The sequence below is a fragment of the Mirounga angustirostris genome, unplaced genomic scaffold (genome assembly GCF_029215605.1).
Source record: "Mirounga angustirostris isolate CCGP_5_RB_7025 unplaced genomic scaffold, mMirAng1.0.hap1 SCAF_10, whole genome shotgun sequence".
In the NCBI taxonomy this organism is placed as follows: Eukaryota; Metazoa; Chordata; class Mammalia; order Carnivora; family Phocidae; genus Mirounga; species Mirounga angustirostris.
In genome coordinates this window covers 92,543,035-92,561,018 of record NW_026991718.1, presented here as the reverse complement: position 1 = coordinate 92,561,018, position 17,984 = coordinate 92,543,035, and the positions used below count along the sequence as shown (strand labels likewise).

The window sequence follows — 17,984 nt, the reverse complement described above, 5'->3', positions numbered from 1 at the left end:
CAAAGAAGAAGTCAAACTCTCTTTTCACAGACGACATGATACTTTATGTGGAAAACCCAAAAGACTCCATCCACCCCCAAATTACTAGAACTCATCCAGCAATTCAGTAATGTGCAGGATACAAAATCAATGCACAGAAATCAGTTGCTTTCTTATACACTAACAACGCAACTGTAGAAACAGAAATTAGAGAAATGATTCCAATAGCACCAAAAACCATAAGATACCTCGGAATAAACCTAACCAAAGAGGTAAAGGATCTATACTCTAGGAACTACAAAACACTCATGAAAGAAATTGAAGAAGACACAAAAAGATGGAAAAATATTCCATGCTCATGGATCGCAAGAATAAACATTGTTAAAATGTCTACGCTACCCAGAGCAATCTATACCTTCAATGCCATCCCGATCAAAATTCCAATAACATTTTTCAAAGTGCTGGAACAAACAATCCTAAAATTTGTATGGAATCAGAAAAGACCCCGAATCACCAAGGAGATGTTGAAAAGGAAAAACAAAGCTGGGGGCATCATGTTGCCCGATTTCAAGCTATATTACAAAGCAGTGATCACCAAGACAGCATGGTACAGGCACAAAAACAGACATATAGACCAATGGAACAGAATAGAGAGCCCAGAAATGGACCCTCAACTCTATGGTCAAATAATCTTTGACAAAGCAGGAAAAAACATGCAATGGAAAAAAGACAGTCTCTTCAATAAATGGTGCTGGGAAAATTGGACAGCCACATGCAGAAGAATAAAACTCGACCATTCTCTAACACCACTTACAAAGATAAACTCAAAGTGGTTAAAAGACCTCAATGTGAGACAGGAATCCATCAAAATCCTAGAGGACAACATAGGCAGTAACCTCTTTGACATCGGCCACAGCAACTTCTTTCAAGATACATCTCCAAAAGCTAGTGAAACAAAGGCAAAAATGAACTTTTGGGACTTCATCAAGATAAAAAGCTTCTGTACAGCAAAGGAAACAGTCAACAAAACAAAGAGGCAACCCACAGAATGGGAGAAGATATTTGCAAATGACACTACAGATAAAGGGCTGGTATCCAAAATCTATAAAGAACTTCTCAAACTCAACACCCAAAAAACAAATAATCAAGTCAAAAAGTGGGCAGAAGAGATGAACAGACACTTCTCTGAAGAAGACATACAAATGGCTAACAGACAGATGAAAAAATGTTCATCATCATTTGCCATCAGGGAAATCCAAATCAAAACCACACTGAGATACAACCTCACACCAGTTAGAATGGCCAAAATGGACAGTGAAAGAAACAACAAATGTTGGAGACGTTGTGGAGAAAGGGGAACCCTCTTACACTGTTGGTGGGAATGCAAATTGGTACAGCCACTTTGGAAAACAGTGTGGAGGTTCCTCAAAAATTTAAAAATAGAGCTAACCTCTGAGCCAGCAATTGCACTCCTGGGTATTTACCCCAAAGACACAGATGTAGTGAAAAGAAGGGCCATATGCACCCCAATGTTCATAGCAGCAATGTCTGCAATAGCCAAACTGTGGAAAGGGTTGGCATTTTATAACCGTTTGCTGTTGTAGAGATTTATAATTTCTCCTGCTTTTAGGAAGTAGCCTTTGTTAACATGCTATCTTAAATTGTTGTTGTTGTTGTTGCTGTTTTTCACTTACTGTGGTTCTAGAAGGATTTACTATAAGTTAAATCATGATTACATGCTTCTTTTGTTGACTGTGTGGGTTACTATTTAGATATTGTTGTTTCTCTCCATTTCTTGGCTCTTGGGGTTCTTTGTTAAGTGGGAATGGACTTGGGGTCTTTAGCCTCCTAGTTAGGTCAGAGGACTTAGAGAATTACTGGTTGAAAGGAGTAGTCAGGGGCACTTCCTTTGGCCCTCCCTAGGTGGCTTTCTCATCTCTAAGACACGCCCACTTCTTTGCTTTACGTTTTGGCCTTTAGCAGACCAGTGAAGAGGGAGGTGTGTACTTCCTGTGCTGGGTTAGTAATCGCTCTAGTATTGGTTCATAACACTCCCTAAATGGGTCTTGAAAGTGAAAAATCAAAGGCCTCCCCAACTCACAAGTCTGATCATTGATTTGCCTCAGGTTTTCACTAAGCGACCTCAGCATATGACCAGCTGAAGTTCTCCACAGTAGCCCATCATTTGAAGCCATGTATTTAAAAGATAGCAGGAAGGAAAAAATGAAGGGGGCGGGGAATCGGAGGGGGAGACGAACCATGAGAGACTGTGGACTCTGAGAAACAAACTGAGAGTTCTAGAGGGGAGGGGGCTGAGGGGATGGGTTAGCCTGGTGATGGGTGTTAAAGAGGGCACGTACTGAATGGAGCACTGGGTGTTATACGCAAACAATGAATCATGAAACTACATCAAAAACTAATGATATAGTGTATGGTGATTAACATAACATAATAAAAAAAACTTAAAAAAAGACCTTTTTTTTTGAGCACAGGAAAAATGAAAGTAGTTGTTAGATTAGGACAATGGTAATAGGTGATTTTCACCTGTTTTAAAATTTGTCTTTGTTCTGTTATCAGCTTCTCAATTACAAAAGGAATAGAAGTCACAAATATAATGAATATTATAAATGAATCAGGATGTTGATTACTATAATTTTGCTGGTTAAACCGTATGGTACAATGGAAAATTCTTATGGCATGGTGGCCTCTTTGGGTGGTGAAATGGCAATATCCTATAAGTCAGTCTTGACCTAGCAATTTCAATTCTAGAAAGCTGTCTTGTTAATGTACTCGCATGTGTGCCTAGAGGCATACACGCTCAGTGATAATCATTGTAGCATGGTTTGGAATGGTAGATGGTGGGAAACAAACCAAGGTCCATCAAAACAAGACTGGTTAAATAAATTATGGTACATTTATAGAATAGGATAATATTCAGCTGCTGAAATTATGATGTAGTCTGGCTTCCGGTCCAACATATATGAAGTTTGGAAGTCACCACACCGTAACAAGTAAAAAGCTGAACAAATAAAAAATTTAGCAACTCTTCTTAGATCTCTCAGAGAAGTGAGGTTACAGAGCAATCCGCCACCTCTAAATTTGGAGAGACCAACAGGGAATACAGAAAATGACAGCTTATTAGAGCCCTGCTGAAACCACTGCAATAACCAGTGCCAGGATAGAGAAATGAACTGTAATTGACAAATTGCCAGAGGCTCAGCATAGACAGGTCAGAGAGATGAAGACTCCAGGGAAACCTAGTCATAGTCTTCCTTCCCCCACTTTTGTGTTTTAATTCCAGGGAGCTTTAACAGGTCTGCACAGTGAATATCAGAGAAAAAAAATCCCCCTATAATTCAGGCATGGGCAGGGGAAAAGTAACCATTTTTAAATACATGAGAGCATTCTGTTCTTAAGATCTGCCCTTAGGAGAAACTGGCCAGAGCCTAACTGACCTGAGGGAAGAGAAATACTAACCTCTGAAGGCTCTATCTAGCCTTCTGTGTGGAGGAAGGGAAATAATCAATTCCAGCCCCTTCTAGCCTTGAACTTTTAAAACTACTCTTTAAAAATGTCTTTAAGAAAGTCAGTAGACTGTAGATATGTGGATATTTCCGGACTCTGAATTCTGTTCCATTGATCTTTATGTATATCCTTACGCCAGTAGAGTCTACAATTACCCTAGTTTTGTAGTAAGTTTTGAAAGTGGGAAATATTAGGTCTTCAAGTTTGCTCTTTTTTTTGGAAAATTGTTTTGGTTATTCTGGGTTCCTGTATTTCCATATGAATTTTAGTGTCAGCTGGCCAATTTCTGTAAGAATGCCAGTTGGGATTTTGATAGAGATTACATTGAATATGTAGATCAATTTGGGAGTAAGATTTGGTCATCTTAACAACATTAAGTCTTATGTTTCTTGAACACAGAATGTCTTTCCATTTATTTAGGCCTTCTTTAATTTCTTTCATCAGTGTTTTATAATTTTCAGTGTACAAATCTTGCACTTCTTTTTAAATTTATTCTGTTTTTATGCTATTATATATAGAATTGTTTTCTGATTTCAGTTTCAAATTGTTTATTGCTAATATATAGAAATACATTATTTCTATTTGTATATTGATCTTGTATCCTGCAACCTTGCTGAACTTGTTTATTACCTCTAATTGTTTCTTGTGATTCCTTAGGTTTCTCTTTATATGAAATCATGTCATCTGCCAATAGAGATGGTTTTACTTCTACCTTTGAAATACAGATGCCTTCCATTTCTTCTTCTTGCCATACTATCCTGCCTAGAATCTGCATGTCTTGTTAATGGAGATGGTGAAAGCAGACATTCTTGTGTTAATCCTGATCTTAGGGAGAAAGCTTTCAGTCTTTCACCATTGACTATGATGTTAGCTGTGTGTTTTCCATAGATGCACTTTATCAGGTTGAGGGAGTTCCCTTTTATTCCTAGTTTGTATGGTGCTTTTTATCAGGAATATGTGTTGGATTTTGTCAGATGCTTTTTCTGTGTCTATGGAGATAATCTTTTGGGTTTTTTTCCCCTTTATTAATATAGTGTATTACATTACTTGATTTTCATATGTTGAACCAACTTTGTATTCCTGGCATAAATCCTACGTAGTCATGGTGTATAATTCCTTTTATGTGTTGCTGACTTCAGTTCACTATTATTTAGATGAGAATTTTAACATCTATATTCATAAGAAATATTGGTTTGTAGTTTTCCTTATTTGAGGCATCATTGTCTGGTTTTGGTGTTAGGGACTGGCCTCATAGAATGAGTTGAGGAGTATTTCTTCCTTGCCTGTTTTTGGAAGAGTTTGTGAAGGACTGGTATTAACTCTAAACCTCTGGTAGAATTAACCAGTGAAGCCTTCTGGTCCTGGACTTTTCTTTGTGGTAAATTTTTTGACTACTAATTCAATTTCTTGCTACAAGTCTATTCAGATTTTCTCTTTCTTCTTGAGTCAGTTTTAGTAACGTGTGTCTTTCTAAGAATTTGTCCAATTCACTTAGGTTGTCTAATTTGTTGGCATACAGTTATTCATAGTATTCCCTTATAATATTTTTATATTTATTTTTATTTCTATTTTTATATCTGTAAGGTTGGTAACAAAGTACTCACTTAGATTTCTGATTTTGATAACTTAAATTCTTTTTTTTTTTTTCTTAGTCTAGCTAGAGGTATGTCAGTCTGTTGATCTTTTCAAAGAATCAACTTTTGGTTTTGTTGATTGTCACTATTGCTTTTCTCTTCCTAATTTCTATTTTTAACTTTTTGAGGAACTAACATTACTTTTTCCACAGTGGCTACACCAATTTACATTCCCACCAACAGTGCACAAGTGTTCCTTTTTCTCCACATCCTCGCCAACACTTGTTATTTCTTGTCTTTTTGATTCTAGCCATTCTGACAGGTATGAGGTGATAGCCCACTGTGGTTTTGATTTGCATTTTCCCTGATTCTTAGTGATGTTGAGTATCTTTTCATGTGTCTGTTGGCCATCTGCATGTCTTCTTTGGAAAAATGTCTGTTCAGGTCCTCTGCCCATTTTTTAAAAAATTTTTTTAAAGATATTTATTTGACAGAGAGACACAGCAAGAGAGGGAACACAAGCAGGGGGAGTGGGAGAGGGAGAAGCAGACTCCCCACTGAGTAGGGAGCCCAATACGGGACTCGATCCCAGGACCCTGGGATCATGACCCGAGCCGAAGGCAGACACTCAATGACTGAGCCACCCATGTGCCCCTCCTCTGCTCATTTTTAATCAGATTATTTGGTTTCTTGGTGTTGAGTTGTAGAAGTTCTTTATATATTTTGGATATTAACCCCTTATCAGATATATCATTTGTAAATCATCTTCACCCATTCAGTAGGTTGCCTTTGTGTTTTATTGATGATTTCTTTCACTGTGCAAAAGCTTATTTTGGTATAGTCCCAATAGTTTACTTTTGCTTTTGTTTACCTTGCCTGAGGAGGCAGACATATCTAGAAAACTGTTGCTAAGGCTCATGGCAAAGAGATTTCTGCCTGTGTTTTCTAGAAGTTTTATGGTTTCAGGGAGGGACAGTATATTTGAAGAGAAGCAAGACCTGGATTCTGTTTCAGTTGGTGTGTGTAACATTATCTCTCTTAACAATTTGAGCCTCAGATTTTCCCATCCACAGAAGAGAGGTGTGAATACATCTCCCCATCTACTCTATAGGGCTGTGAAGTAAAGGCTATTAGGTTTGTAGAGGTGCTTTGGTTCCTTTAGAAGAAAAGCGCTTAACTTCCTCAAGGCTTCATTATTGTTACTTCCAGTTCTACTTCCCATTGTGTGTCCTTGATCAAGCCACTGAACCAATTGCTTCTGTTGCTCCCTCCACCCAACACCCCCCCTTTTTTTTCCAGCCCCCTCTCTTTTTAAGGAAGAGACAATGCTCATTCTCCCCCATAGACATGACAGTAAATTTATTCTTATTTCCTTTTATTTTATTTTACTTATTTTATTTAAATTCAATCAGTTAACATATAGTGTATCAGTTTCAGATGTAGAGTTCAGTAATTCATCAGTTGCATATAACATGACAATAAATTTAAATTGCTTTACATGTGTTTAAAATTACTTGAAGATGTTCAGGAAAAACTGCTGTTGTTATTTGCAGTTTGACTGGCAATTAGGATTATTTTGCACAAATGGAGTATATTTTAATGTAATCCCGAATGTGATTATTTGAAGTTTTTTTTTAATATTACACATAATACTAGAAATAGTTTTGAAACCTCCTATAGTCCTTTGTATATATTTCACTCTCCCTCCCTCTCTCTTTCTTTTTTTGTCTAGTATCTCCCTAGCTCTATTAAATCCAAGCTTCTTTGTGAAAAGTGGTTAGAACTCTCAGCTTTTTTTTTAAATTGTAAAATATACATAACATAAAATTTACTATTTTAGCCATGTTCAAGTGTACAATTCAGTGGCATTAAGTACTTTCACATAGTTGTGCAATGTGTGCATCTGTTTTTGAAAAATACAGATCCCATAGTTGCTGGACAATATTTGTTTTGTGAACCAATATTGTCATTAAAATTAACTAGTATGGACTGTACTGTTTTTCTGACTTATTTTGTGAAAGCTGTGAGTTTTATAAAACGAGGTCGGTGTTGATTTCAGTAGTCATGCTTCCTTTTCCTCATTATATTTCTGAGAATGACCTAAACAACCTAATTGTTTATCCACAGGATGTTTAACCCACATCTCTTTTGGTGTCGCAGGTTGCAAGGCAGGCAGGAATTAACTTGGGGACAGCCATGTCAAGTGGATTGTATCAACCAGCAACAATCTTTATGGGCCGCCAAATGTCAGCTGTCTCAAGCGCTGGAGGTTTCAGTACAGAGCAGAAATCTCCCCAGCCCACAAAGAACTTTTCAATTCCTGACCCACATTCACACCGACAGACAGCCCAGAGCGGTAATGTGACAGACAGCTATGTAGTACAAACTAATAGTGACACACAGTGCTTAAATAAGTCTGACAAAATAGATGGAAAGACATCTCTTCAGATTGGTGAGGAAATGCCAGTCACAGCCAGTGCATTGTCTGAGGAGGAACAAACTCATTGCTTGCAGATAGGAAGCAACACACGTCATGGGGAGAGTAGTTTATCTGAAGGCCAAAAGTCTGCTGAACTCCATTCCCTGTTACGGAAAAGATTAAGTCCGGAGAACAGAACCACTGATTTAAAGTGTGACAGTTCCAGCAGATCAGAGGGATCAGAGGGAGAAATACTGACACAGGAACATATTGAAGTCAAGGAAGAAAGAGCCAGACCGCCAGTCTCTCGGGTATCAGTCTCAGAATACCGTGCATCTGAAAATAAGTGTTCTCAAGAGAAGGATTCTGCTTGGGAAGGTTTCTCAGGTGGGGCGAGAGGCTGAGATTGTTTGCTGATTTTTGTTGGTGTTCAGTTTTGGGGGTGGTAGCAGTCTTACATAAGAACAACATACACTCTTTAATTTTATCTCTGTCAAAAAAGCAAACCAGGGACTTGGCCAACAAATTCTCTTCTAATGAATTCTTGAATATAGACATGGAAATATTTTTGCAAGCTAATTTGCTGATTTTAAAACCCACTGTGATATTTTTAATGATTTTTCACATACTGTAATTCATTGTGGATTGTTTCTACATGTTTTTAGCTGAGTAATTCCGCCTGTGAGGCAGAACGTGTTTACCTCGTTTCTCCCTGAAGTTAGTGATTGGTAATCTATTCATATCCCCTTACAGATCATCTTCCTCCCAGGGACCCGGAGTCACAGAAACCCTTCAGAAAAATGCAGGAAGAGCAGGCGGAGGAAAGTTTGAGCAGCAGTAGCAGTGACCTCACAGTCTCTGTCAGTGAAGATGATCTCATTTTCAAGAGTCCAGAACCACAGTCAAATCCGAGTGACAAGATGGAGGGAGAAGATGGAATAGAGGCCTTAAAATTAATCCACTCTGAGCAAGAAAGAGATGCCCTATCCACTGAAAAACATAATTGTATTTTGCAAACCCTAAGCTCTCCTGATTCAAAAAAGGAATCCTCCACTAACTCACCAACAAGAGAGTAAGCCATTCAATTTTTTTTTTACTGTTCTGTTTTTAATTATAGACATTTTTAGAGACCCTTCCACTGGGAATGTATTATTGAACCCTCAGCCATGAATGTGTAAGTTCCTTAAGTCTCATAAACAGTCTTTTAGATAGGTCTAATTTTCTTTTCTTTTTTTTAATGAAATAGCTTTAAAAGCTTGAATATCATTGAATCATGGTGGATTGGCAGTTTATAATTATATCCAAACAATCCCTAGTTAATTCAGAAGTCATTCCCCCCCACACCCTGCCTTCCAGCCTTTTAGAAAATAAATCATTTTGAGGGCACCTGGGTGGCTCAGTTGGTTAAGCGACTGCTTTCGGTTCAGGTCATGATCCTGGAGTCCCTGGATCGAGTCCCGCATCGGGCTCCCTGCTCGGCGGGGAGCCTGCTTCTCCCTCTGACCCTCCCCCCCTCTCATGTGCTCTCTCTCTCTCATTCTCTCTGTCTCAAATAAATAAATAAAATCTTTAAAAAAAAAAAAAAAGAAAAGAAATCATTTTGAAGTTCTGATAACACAGAAAGTGACAAATAGTTAAACTTACTAGGAGTTCAGCTTTAGAGGCAAAGAACTTTGTATCTAATTAATTTGCTTAATCCTTCTATTCCTTGCCAGGGTGTCTTACGGTTAAATATGAATTTGTAAGTTGGCTTACAGTTAAATATGAGTTTGTAAGTTCTGCTAAGAGTATTTTTAAGTCAGCTTTCCTTTTCTGAATGTAAATATGAGGACACTGGAATCTTTAATGTTAAATAGGAACAACATCAGTGTTATACATTCTGAGCACTTACAATATCCACGTCATAGGGGCACCTGGGTGGCTCAGTCGGTTGAGAGTCTGACTTTTGGTTTCGGCTCAGGTCATGATCTTATGGGTCATATGATAGAGCTGGCTTAGCATTGGGTTGTGTGCTTAGTGGGGAGTCTGCTTGAAAAATTCTTTCCCTCTGCCCCTCCCCCCACTCACGCACACACTCTCTCTCTCTCTCAAATAAATAAATAAATAAATCTTTAAAAATATAATATCCAACTCATAAAAGCTCATTTATGATTTTTTACTACTGACTTATATAGAGAGCATAGAAACTGTTAGAAAAGCAATTCTGCAATGAAAAATAGCATCACATCTCTTGTAGGGGTAGAAGGAACCTAAGTAAACAACCTAAGATAGATCTCATCTTTTAAAAATGAGGAAACCAAGGCCAAGGACATAGGAGTGACATTTGAGCCATTGGGGCAGACCTTCTATACAGCCTGCCTCCCCAACCTCCACACTACCTCCAGAATTTTCTTTTATACCGCAATGGTGTCACTGTTTGTTTTTTTTGTTTGTTTTAAGATTTTTTATTTATTTGACAGAGAGAGACACAGTTAGAGAGGGAACACAAGCAGGGTGAGTGGGAGAGGGAGAAGCAGGCTTCCCGCCGAGCCGGGAGCCCAATGTGGGGCTCGATTCCAGGACCCTGGGATCATGACCTGAGCCGAAGGCAGAGGCTTAACCACTGAGCCACCCAGGCGCCCCTCACTGTTTGTTTTCAACCATCTCAGCAACAGTGAAAAGCTAAGTGGGCATTCTTGTGTATCAGGGTATATATTCTCTTCTAGAGTACTTTGTCCTTTTCAATATAGTGCTTTTTACCATTCATAATCTACTTATGTGAAAAGTTTAATTATAGTCTGATTGACTCCAAGCTGGCATTCAAGAAATATTTATTAAGAGCACCCCCAAGTACAAAGTACTTGCACAGTGCATGGAAGAACTGACAAGTTTCCTCTCCTGGTTTATTGTGGAGGCAAGCCAAATGGATTTTTCTAGTCATAATACTTCTTTCCCATCAAAGAGGTACAGATATTGCATACTACGTCATCGGAAACTTTATTACTAGAGATAAAATCATCTATTTTGGGTTTTGTATTCACAGGCTTCTTTTTATAGCAATTTATTGGCCAAGTTAGTACTTTGGTAGGCTAACCAGGGGGCTAGTGTACTTACTCAGGATTCAGTCTTTTTCTGAGATGAAAAACATTGAGTATATGTGTGGAATTAAGAGCATTCTATCTCCTTTTCTCCTATATGAATGTCTTTTTCCTATGACTTTAAAGCCAAGCTCCTTGGAATTTTGAGATATGGTTTTCTAAAATTTATTGGGAAATACGGGCATTTGGGGAATTTTTAAATATTTGCCTTAAAAGAATGCCCAGAATGAAAGGTCAGTCAATATTGGTTGATGTCTGTGCTGTCAGATTTGAGCCTATTGATTTTTTTGTGGTGAAAGTACTCCCCACGAATAGGTTGTAAGTGGTTTTAAATAATGCTGGTTAACCTGCTGACATTCCCACTGCTTTTGAGGCCCTACTTTCTCTTATTTATTCTTTAGCATGAGCTACTCTTCTTTGCTCTGAGGCTTAATTATTAATCTGGGGCTATAATCATATTTACAGAGCTGACACTGTGACCTCCAAGGTTCATTATCTCAGTTTACTTTAGGGTCTTTTGGGGGCTTGGAGAAAAGTCATTTGAATGAATTTTAGTTAACAAAGATGAGGAGGTGGGACAAAGGCAGACACATAGGAAGATACAAACAGAAAACTAGAACCTCTGATGATGATAGTTACTATGTTTAGCACGTCTTTGTGCCAGCTGAATTGCTGTGTTCAGACCTAAAACTTGTCTTTAGCTTCCTGGCAATAAAGGTGAAAAGAGGAGTGCAGTATGCTGAATAGCTTCCATCTGAGAGGAAAAATGAAGCCAAGGATTATTTTGTGTTGTTTGATTTTTGTTTGTTTTGTTTAGAAAAAAACTGAATGGCTTTTTTGAAATATAATTCACATACCATACAACCCACCCATTTGAAGTGTACAATTCAAGGGTTTGGGGTATATTATGTTACTGATTTGTAAAAATTGTGCTATAATATAAAAAACATTTGAAAAGTACCATCTTAAGCATATAATTTAGTGACATTCACCATACTGTGCAGCCGTCACCACTGTCTATTTCCAAAAGTTGTTCCTCACCCCAAATATAAACTCCATAATCAGTAAGCAGTAACTCTCCATTCTTTCCTCCTCCCAGTCTCTGGTACACAATATTTGACCTTTTGTGTCTGGATTATTTCAGTTAGCATAAGATCTTTAAGGTTCATACATGTTGTTGCAAATATCAAAACTTCATTCTATTTTATGAGCTAAATAATATTCCAGTGTATGGATATACCACATTTTGTATATCCATTCATCTGTTTATGGACTCTTGGGTTGCTTATACCTAAAAGCCAAGTGTTTTTGAGAAGCTTCATGACCCAATCCCATGGATACTTCCAGACTTTGAAAACCAGGCTGTGCTTCATGCACAATTCCTTCATCACAAGTTATAATTAACCCTTCTCACAAGAAAGCATACTAAAATGAAGCTGAGGAAAAAAAACTGTCAAAAAGGAGGACCTAGAATTTTGCTTTTCAAATAGTTTGCTGCAAATGTTGGTACAAAGCGCCATGACTTAGAACACCAGACATTTATTACTTTTCATGTATCAGGTGGTTGGCCCAGTGTCATTTGGGGCCACAGGGATAATTTGGCCATGTGCCCCTCTTCATCCAGGAGAGTAGTTCACCCTGTCACCTGGTGGTGGTAGTGGAGTTCCCAAGAGAGCAAGACGGCAAGCCCCAGGGTCTCAGATGCTTTTAGTGTCTTGGCCTGAGTCGCATTCGCTAGTGTCCTGTGACTAAAGACCTGTCCAGTCCAGCGTCAACAGATGGAAAAGTGAAGAGGTCCATCTCTTGATAGGATAAGTGTCAGAGTCACATTACAAAGCGGGGGTGGGGGGGTACACAGGGAAGGGAAGCTTATGGTCACTTTTTGCAAGCCACCACAGTACTTTAGGACAAACTCAAATGAAGATAAGCTCAGCGTGAGTCCAAAGGGCAGGAAAGGTTTCGCACAGGTGTTGATGCAGCATCTTGAAGGCTGTCGAGGCTGCGATTCAGAAGGAGGTGGAAAGAGGTGAGTTAGGTCCGGAAGAAGAGTGCGGGAAGGCACGTAGATACAGAGCACACAGAGGGCAAGGGAGGACAGAGCAAAGGGTGTGACTGCGGCTCACTGAACAGGACTCCTTGAAGTAAAGGTTTAAGATGGTGCCTGAGCTATGGCCGGGAACAGGCCTAGAATATCAGGTTAATGAATTTAGAGTTCATTTTCTACCTTTTGCACAACGCTGAAGGGTCATATGGTGAGTAACTTCACTTAGGAGAATTAATCTGACATGATTAGTTTCATCAGAAAACTAATGCAGCAATTCTGTCCACAAGGTAGGCAGAATTCTGAGGTGGCTCCCAAGAGTCCTGCCTCCTGGCATGCATTCTGTATAATCCCTTTGCCTTGAGTGTGGGTGGGACTGTGCATCTGATGGATTTCCCTCCCATGATTAGTCTATGTTATATGACAGACATGAAGGATTTTGCAAATATGATAAAGTCCCAAATCAGTTGCTTTTGAGCTAATCAAAAAGGAATTATCCAGAGTGGGCCTGACCTAAGCAGATCAGCCTTTAAAAGGGCCTGGGTCTTTATGAAGTCAGAGATTCAAAGCAGCTGATACACTCTCCTATTTGCCTTGAAAAAGCAAACTGCCATTTGCCGAGAAGGCCACATGGCAGGAAATTCATTTGCCGACAGCCAGTGAGCTTGGAGGAGATCCAGAGTTAGACAAGATTGCGGACCTGGCCAGCACCTTGATTTCTGCATGGTGAGACTGAGCATAAGACCAGTTGCCAAGGGGCGCTGGGTGGTTCATTTGGTTGAGCATCTAACTCTTGGTTTCGGCTCAGGTTTCGATCTCAGGGTTGTGAGATCCAGCCCTGTGTTGGACTCTGCGCTCAGGGGGGAATCTGCTTGAGATTCTCAGTCTCTCTCTGCCCCTCCCCCTGCTTACGCGCCCACACTCTCTCTCAAATAAATAAATCTCTTTTTTAAAAAAAAGACTCCACTAACCTAGACCCAGGCCTCTGACCAACAAGAACTGAGATAAGTTTGTGGTGGGTGCAGAATTTGTGATAATTTGTTATGCAGCAATGGAAAATTAATACGATCCAATTGAAGAATTGGAATCAAGGATTGTATCTTTGCAAGGATTGTATGGGTAGAAGTCACTACCCATATTGACCCAAGGCAGGCCGAATCAGATGTGTTCAGGGTCCATTGTGGCAACACATGGTTCCGGGGTGGCAAAGTGAGTGGCCCAGCAACCATCTGGATTGGGCCCAGCCACTGACCTTTGCTTTCTCTTGCCCTGTACCCTCACCATCTGAGCAAGTGCATTTTTAACTCATGGCCACAGGCGGGTAAGTAGGGATGGAACATGGAAGACTGGTAGGGACCTAGAAAAGTGGGTGCACACATCTGCATTACTTAACAAGCAATTTCTCATGCAAACAATATTTCTCTGGTTTCTTCTCTAGTGAATGAAGCAATATACTGAGGATATCTTGGTTTTGCTTTGTTTACAGTGTATAATGTCATATATGGACCTTTACAGTATCATACAGAATACTTTCACTGCCTGAAAATCCCTTATGCTCTGTCCTCTCATCTCTCTTTCCCTCCTCCTTACCCAAACCCCTGGTCACCACTGATCTATTTTCTTTATAGTTTTGCCTTTTCCAGAATGTCATATTCTTGGAATAGTTCAGTATGTAGCCTTCTCAAATTGACTTCTTTCACTAAGCAATATGCATTTTAAATTCCTTCTTGTCTTTTTATGGTTTGGTAACTCATTCTTTTTAGTGCGAATAATATTTTTGTTACCTGGATATACCACAGTTTATTTATCCATTCATCTACTGAAGGACATCTTTTTGACTTACACATTTTGTCAATTATGAATAAATCTGCTATAGACATTTATGTGCAGGTTTTTGTGTAGACATGTTTTTAACTCATTTGGGTAAATACCAAGGAGTGTAATTGCTAGATCGTGTGATAAGACTGTGTTTATCTTTGTAAAAAACTGCTAAACTGTCTTCCAAAGTGGCTGTACCATTTTGCATTACCAGCAATGAATGAGAGTTCCTGTTCCATCTTTGTCACCCTTTGGTATTGTCAATTTTTTTTTAAATTTTAGCTATTCTAATAGGTACACAATGGTATATTGTTTTAATTTACAATTTTCTACTAGCATATGATGTTGAGCATCTTTTCATATACTTACTTACTATTTGTATATCTTCTTTGGCAAGGTACCTGTTCAGTTCTTTTGCCCAGTTTTTAATTGGATTGTTTGTTTTCTTATTGTTGAGCTTAAAGAATTCTTTGTATATTTTAGGTATAAGTACTTTATCAGGGTTTTGTAAATATTTTCTCCCAGTGTATGGCTTGTCTTTCCATTCTCTTGACAGTGTCTTTTTCAGTGCAGAAGTTTTTTGTCATTGTTTTTTGTTTTCTTTCTTTTTTATTTAGCCTCCCCCAAGGCAGTGGATCCCAGCAGTGATTGCTGTCCCACCAGTTCTCGCAGCCCCTGCCACCATCTCGAGACACCAGAAGCTTTTTATTTTAATAAAGACCAACTTACCAATTTTGTTCTTTCATTATACTTATGGTACTGTATCTAGAAACTCATCATCAAATATAAGGTCACCTAGATTTTGTCCTATGTTATCTTCTAGAAATATTATAGTTTTGCAGTTTACATTTAGATCTGTGATCCATTTGGGGTTAATTTTTTTTTTTTTAATAAAGATTTTATTTATTTATTTGAAACAGAGAGAATGAGAGAGAGAGAGCACATGAGAGGGGGGAGGGTCGGAGGGAGAAGCAGGCTCCCTGCCGAGCAGGGAGCCTGATGCGGGACTCGATCCCGGGACTCCAGGATCATGACCTGAGCCGAAGGCAGTCGCTTAACCAACTGAGCCACCCAGGCGCCCTTGGGGTTAATTTTTTAAAAGGCAAAGGGTCAGTTTCCAGATTCATTTTGTCTTTTTGCTTGTGGTTGTCTTATTTGTTCCAGTACCATCTGTTCAAAAGACTATCCTTTTTCCATTAAAGAGTTGAATAGTGTATTTGTGTGGGTCTATTTCTGGGCTTTCTGTTTTATCCCATTGATCTGTTTACCAGTACTATACTGTCTTCATTATAGTAGCTTTATAATAAATATTGAAGTCATCTAGTATTAGTCCTCTGCGTCTTCTGCTTTCCATATAAACTTTAGAATCAGTTTGTCAATATCCAGAAAAATAACTTTCTGAGAGTTTGATGTTGTATTGAATCCAGAGTTAAGTTTGAAGGGGCACCTGGCTGGATCAGTCAGTAGAGCCTATAGTTTTTGATCTCAGGGTCATGAGTTCAAGCCCCACATTGGGCATGGAGCCTACTTTAAAACTAGATGATTGAGTCGATTTTTTCCGTCTCGTCATTTTGTGCAGAGGAGAATAGATTAATGAGAGCACAAAATGCTAGCAGAGTAACCACGTCCCCAGAAAATATACTTTAAACAAATCAGAAAAGACCTGAAGCAGTGGGATAAGAAAGGGAAAGAGAGAAAAAAGAAAAAGAAAAAAGGAGGGGGGTGGGAGGATGGGTTAGCCTGGTGGTGGGTATTGAGGAGGGCACATTCTGCATGGAGCACTGGGTGTTGTGCACAAACAATGAATCATGGAACACTTCATCTAAAACTAATGATGTAATGTATGGGGATTAACATAAGAATAAAATTAAAAAAAAAACAAACTAGATGATAGATAGATGATAGATAGATAGATAGATAGATAGATAGATAGATAGATAGATAAAAGATGCAGAGTTGGGAATTTAAGTTGGGAAAAACTGGTATCTTACAATGTTGAGACTTCCTATGCCTGAACATGGAATATCTCTTCATTTATTTAGATATCTATTCATTATTATTTAGATCTTTGATTTCTTTCATCAGTTTTGTAGTTTTCTTCCTGTAGGTCTTCTACATATATACTGTTAGATTTATTCTTAAGTACTTTTCTCTTTTTTTGGTGCTAATGTAAATATATTGTGTTTTAAATTTCAAAATCCAGTTGTTCATTGCTGCTATATAAGAAAGCAGTTGACTTTTAAAAAAAATTTTACATTCAATTTAATTAACATATACTGTATCATTAGTTTCAGAGGTAGAAGTCAGTGATTCATCAATTGCATACAACACCCAGTGCTCATTACTTTAAGTGTCCTTCTTAATGTCCATCACCCAGTTACCCCATCTCCCCACCCACCTCTCCTCCAGCAACCCTCCGCTTGTTCCTATAGTTAAAAGTCTCTCCCTCTCTGTTTTAATATTATTTTATTTTTCATTCCCTTCCCCTATATTCATCTATTTTGTTTCTTAAGTTTCACAGACGAGTGAAATCATATGGTATTTTTCTCTGATTGACTTACCTCAATTAACATAATAACCTCTAGTTGCATCCACATCGTTGCAAATGGCAAGATTTTATTCTTTTTGATGGCTGAGTAATATAGTTCAGTGTGTGTGTGTGTGTGTGTGCGCGCACGTGTGTGTGTATACCACATCTTCTTTATCCATTCATCTGTCAGTGGACATCTGGGCTCTTTCCATAGTTTGCCTATTGTGGACATTGCTGCTATAAACATTGGGGTGCAGGTGCCCCTTTGAATCACTATGTATCCTTTGGATGAATACCTAGTGGTGCAATTGCTGGGTAGTAAGGTAGTTCTATTTTTAACTTTTTGAGGAACCTCCATACTGTTTCCCAGAGTGTCTGCACCAGTTTGCATTCCCACCAACAGTGTAAGAGGGTTCTCCACATCCTCACCAACATCTGTTGTTTCCTGAGTTGTTAATTTTAGCCATTCTAGCCAGTGTGAGGTGGTATCTCATTGTGGTTTGGATTTGTAGTTCCTTGATACTGAGTGATGTTGAGCATTTTTTCATGTGTCTGTTGGCCATTTTTATGTCTTCTTTGGAGAAATGTCTGTTCATGTCTTCTGCCCATTTCTTGACTGGATTTTTTGTTTTTTGGGTGTTGAGTTTGATAAGTTCTTTATAGATTTTGGATACCAGCCCTTTATCTGATAAGACATTTGCAAATATCTTCTCTCATTCCGTAGGCTGCCTTTTAGTTTTGTTTCCTTTGCTGAGAAAGTAGTTGACTTTTGTATATTAATCTTAAATCCTGCAACCCATTGCTATAATTATTATTAGCTCCAGGAGTTTTTGTTGTTGATTCTTTAGGATTTTCAACATAGATAAGCATGTCATCTGTGAGTAACAGTTTTATTTCTTTCTTCCCAATCTATATGCCTTTTATTTTCTTCCTTACTGCGTTTGCTAGGATTTCTAGTACAATGTTGAGTAGGAGTAGTGAGAGGAGATATTCTTGCCTTGTTGCATCTAGTTCTTTGACA

The 17,984-nt window shown here is 38.6% G+C and overlaps 1 protein-coding gene across 1 annotated transcript in view; it reads left to right on the top strand.

Moving 5' to 3' along the window:
• Positions 1-17,984, top strand: part of KIZ (kizuna centrosomal protein) — a 132,281-nt gene that overhangs the window by 36,616 nt on the left and 77,681 nt on the right. The window contains exons 5-6 of the mRNA XM_045885355.3: positions 7,239-7,884; positions 8,251-8,569. Of these exons, the coding sequence (XP_045741311.1) occupies positions 7,239-7,884; positions 8,251-8,569 (965 nt within the window). The remainder of the gene's footprint in view (positions 1-7,238; positions 7,885-8,250; positions 8,570-17,984) is intronic.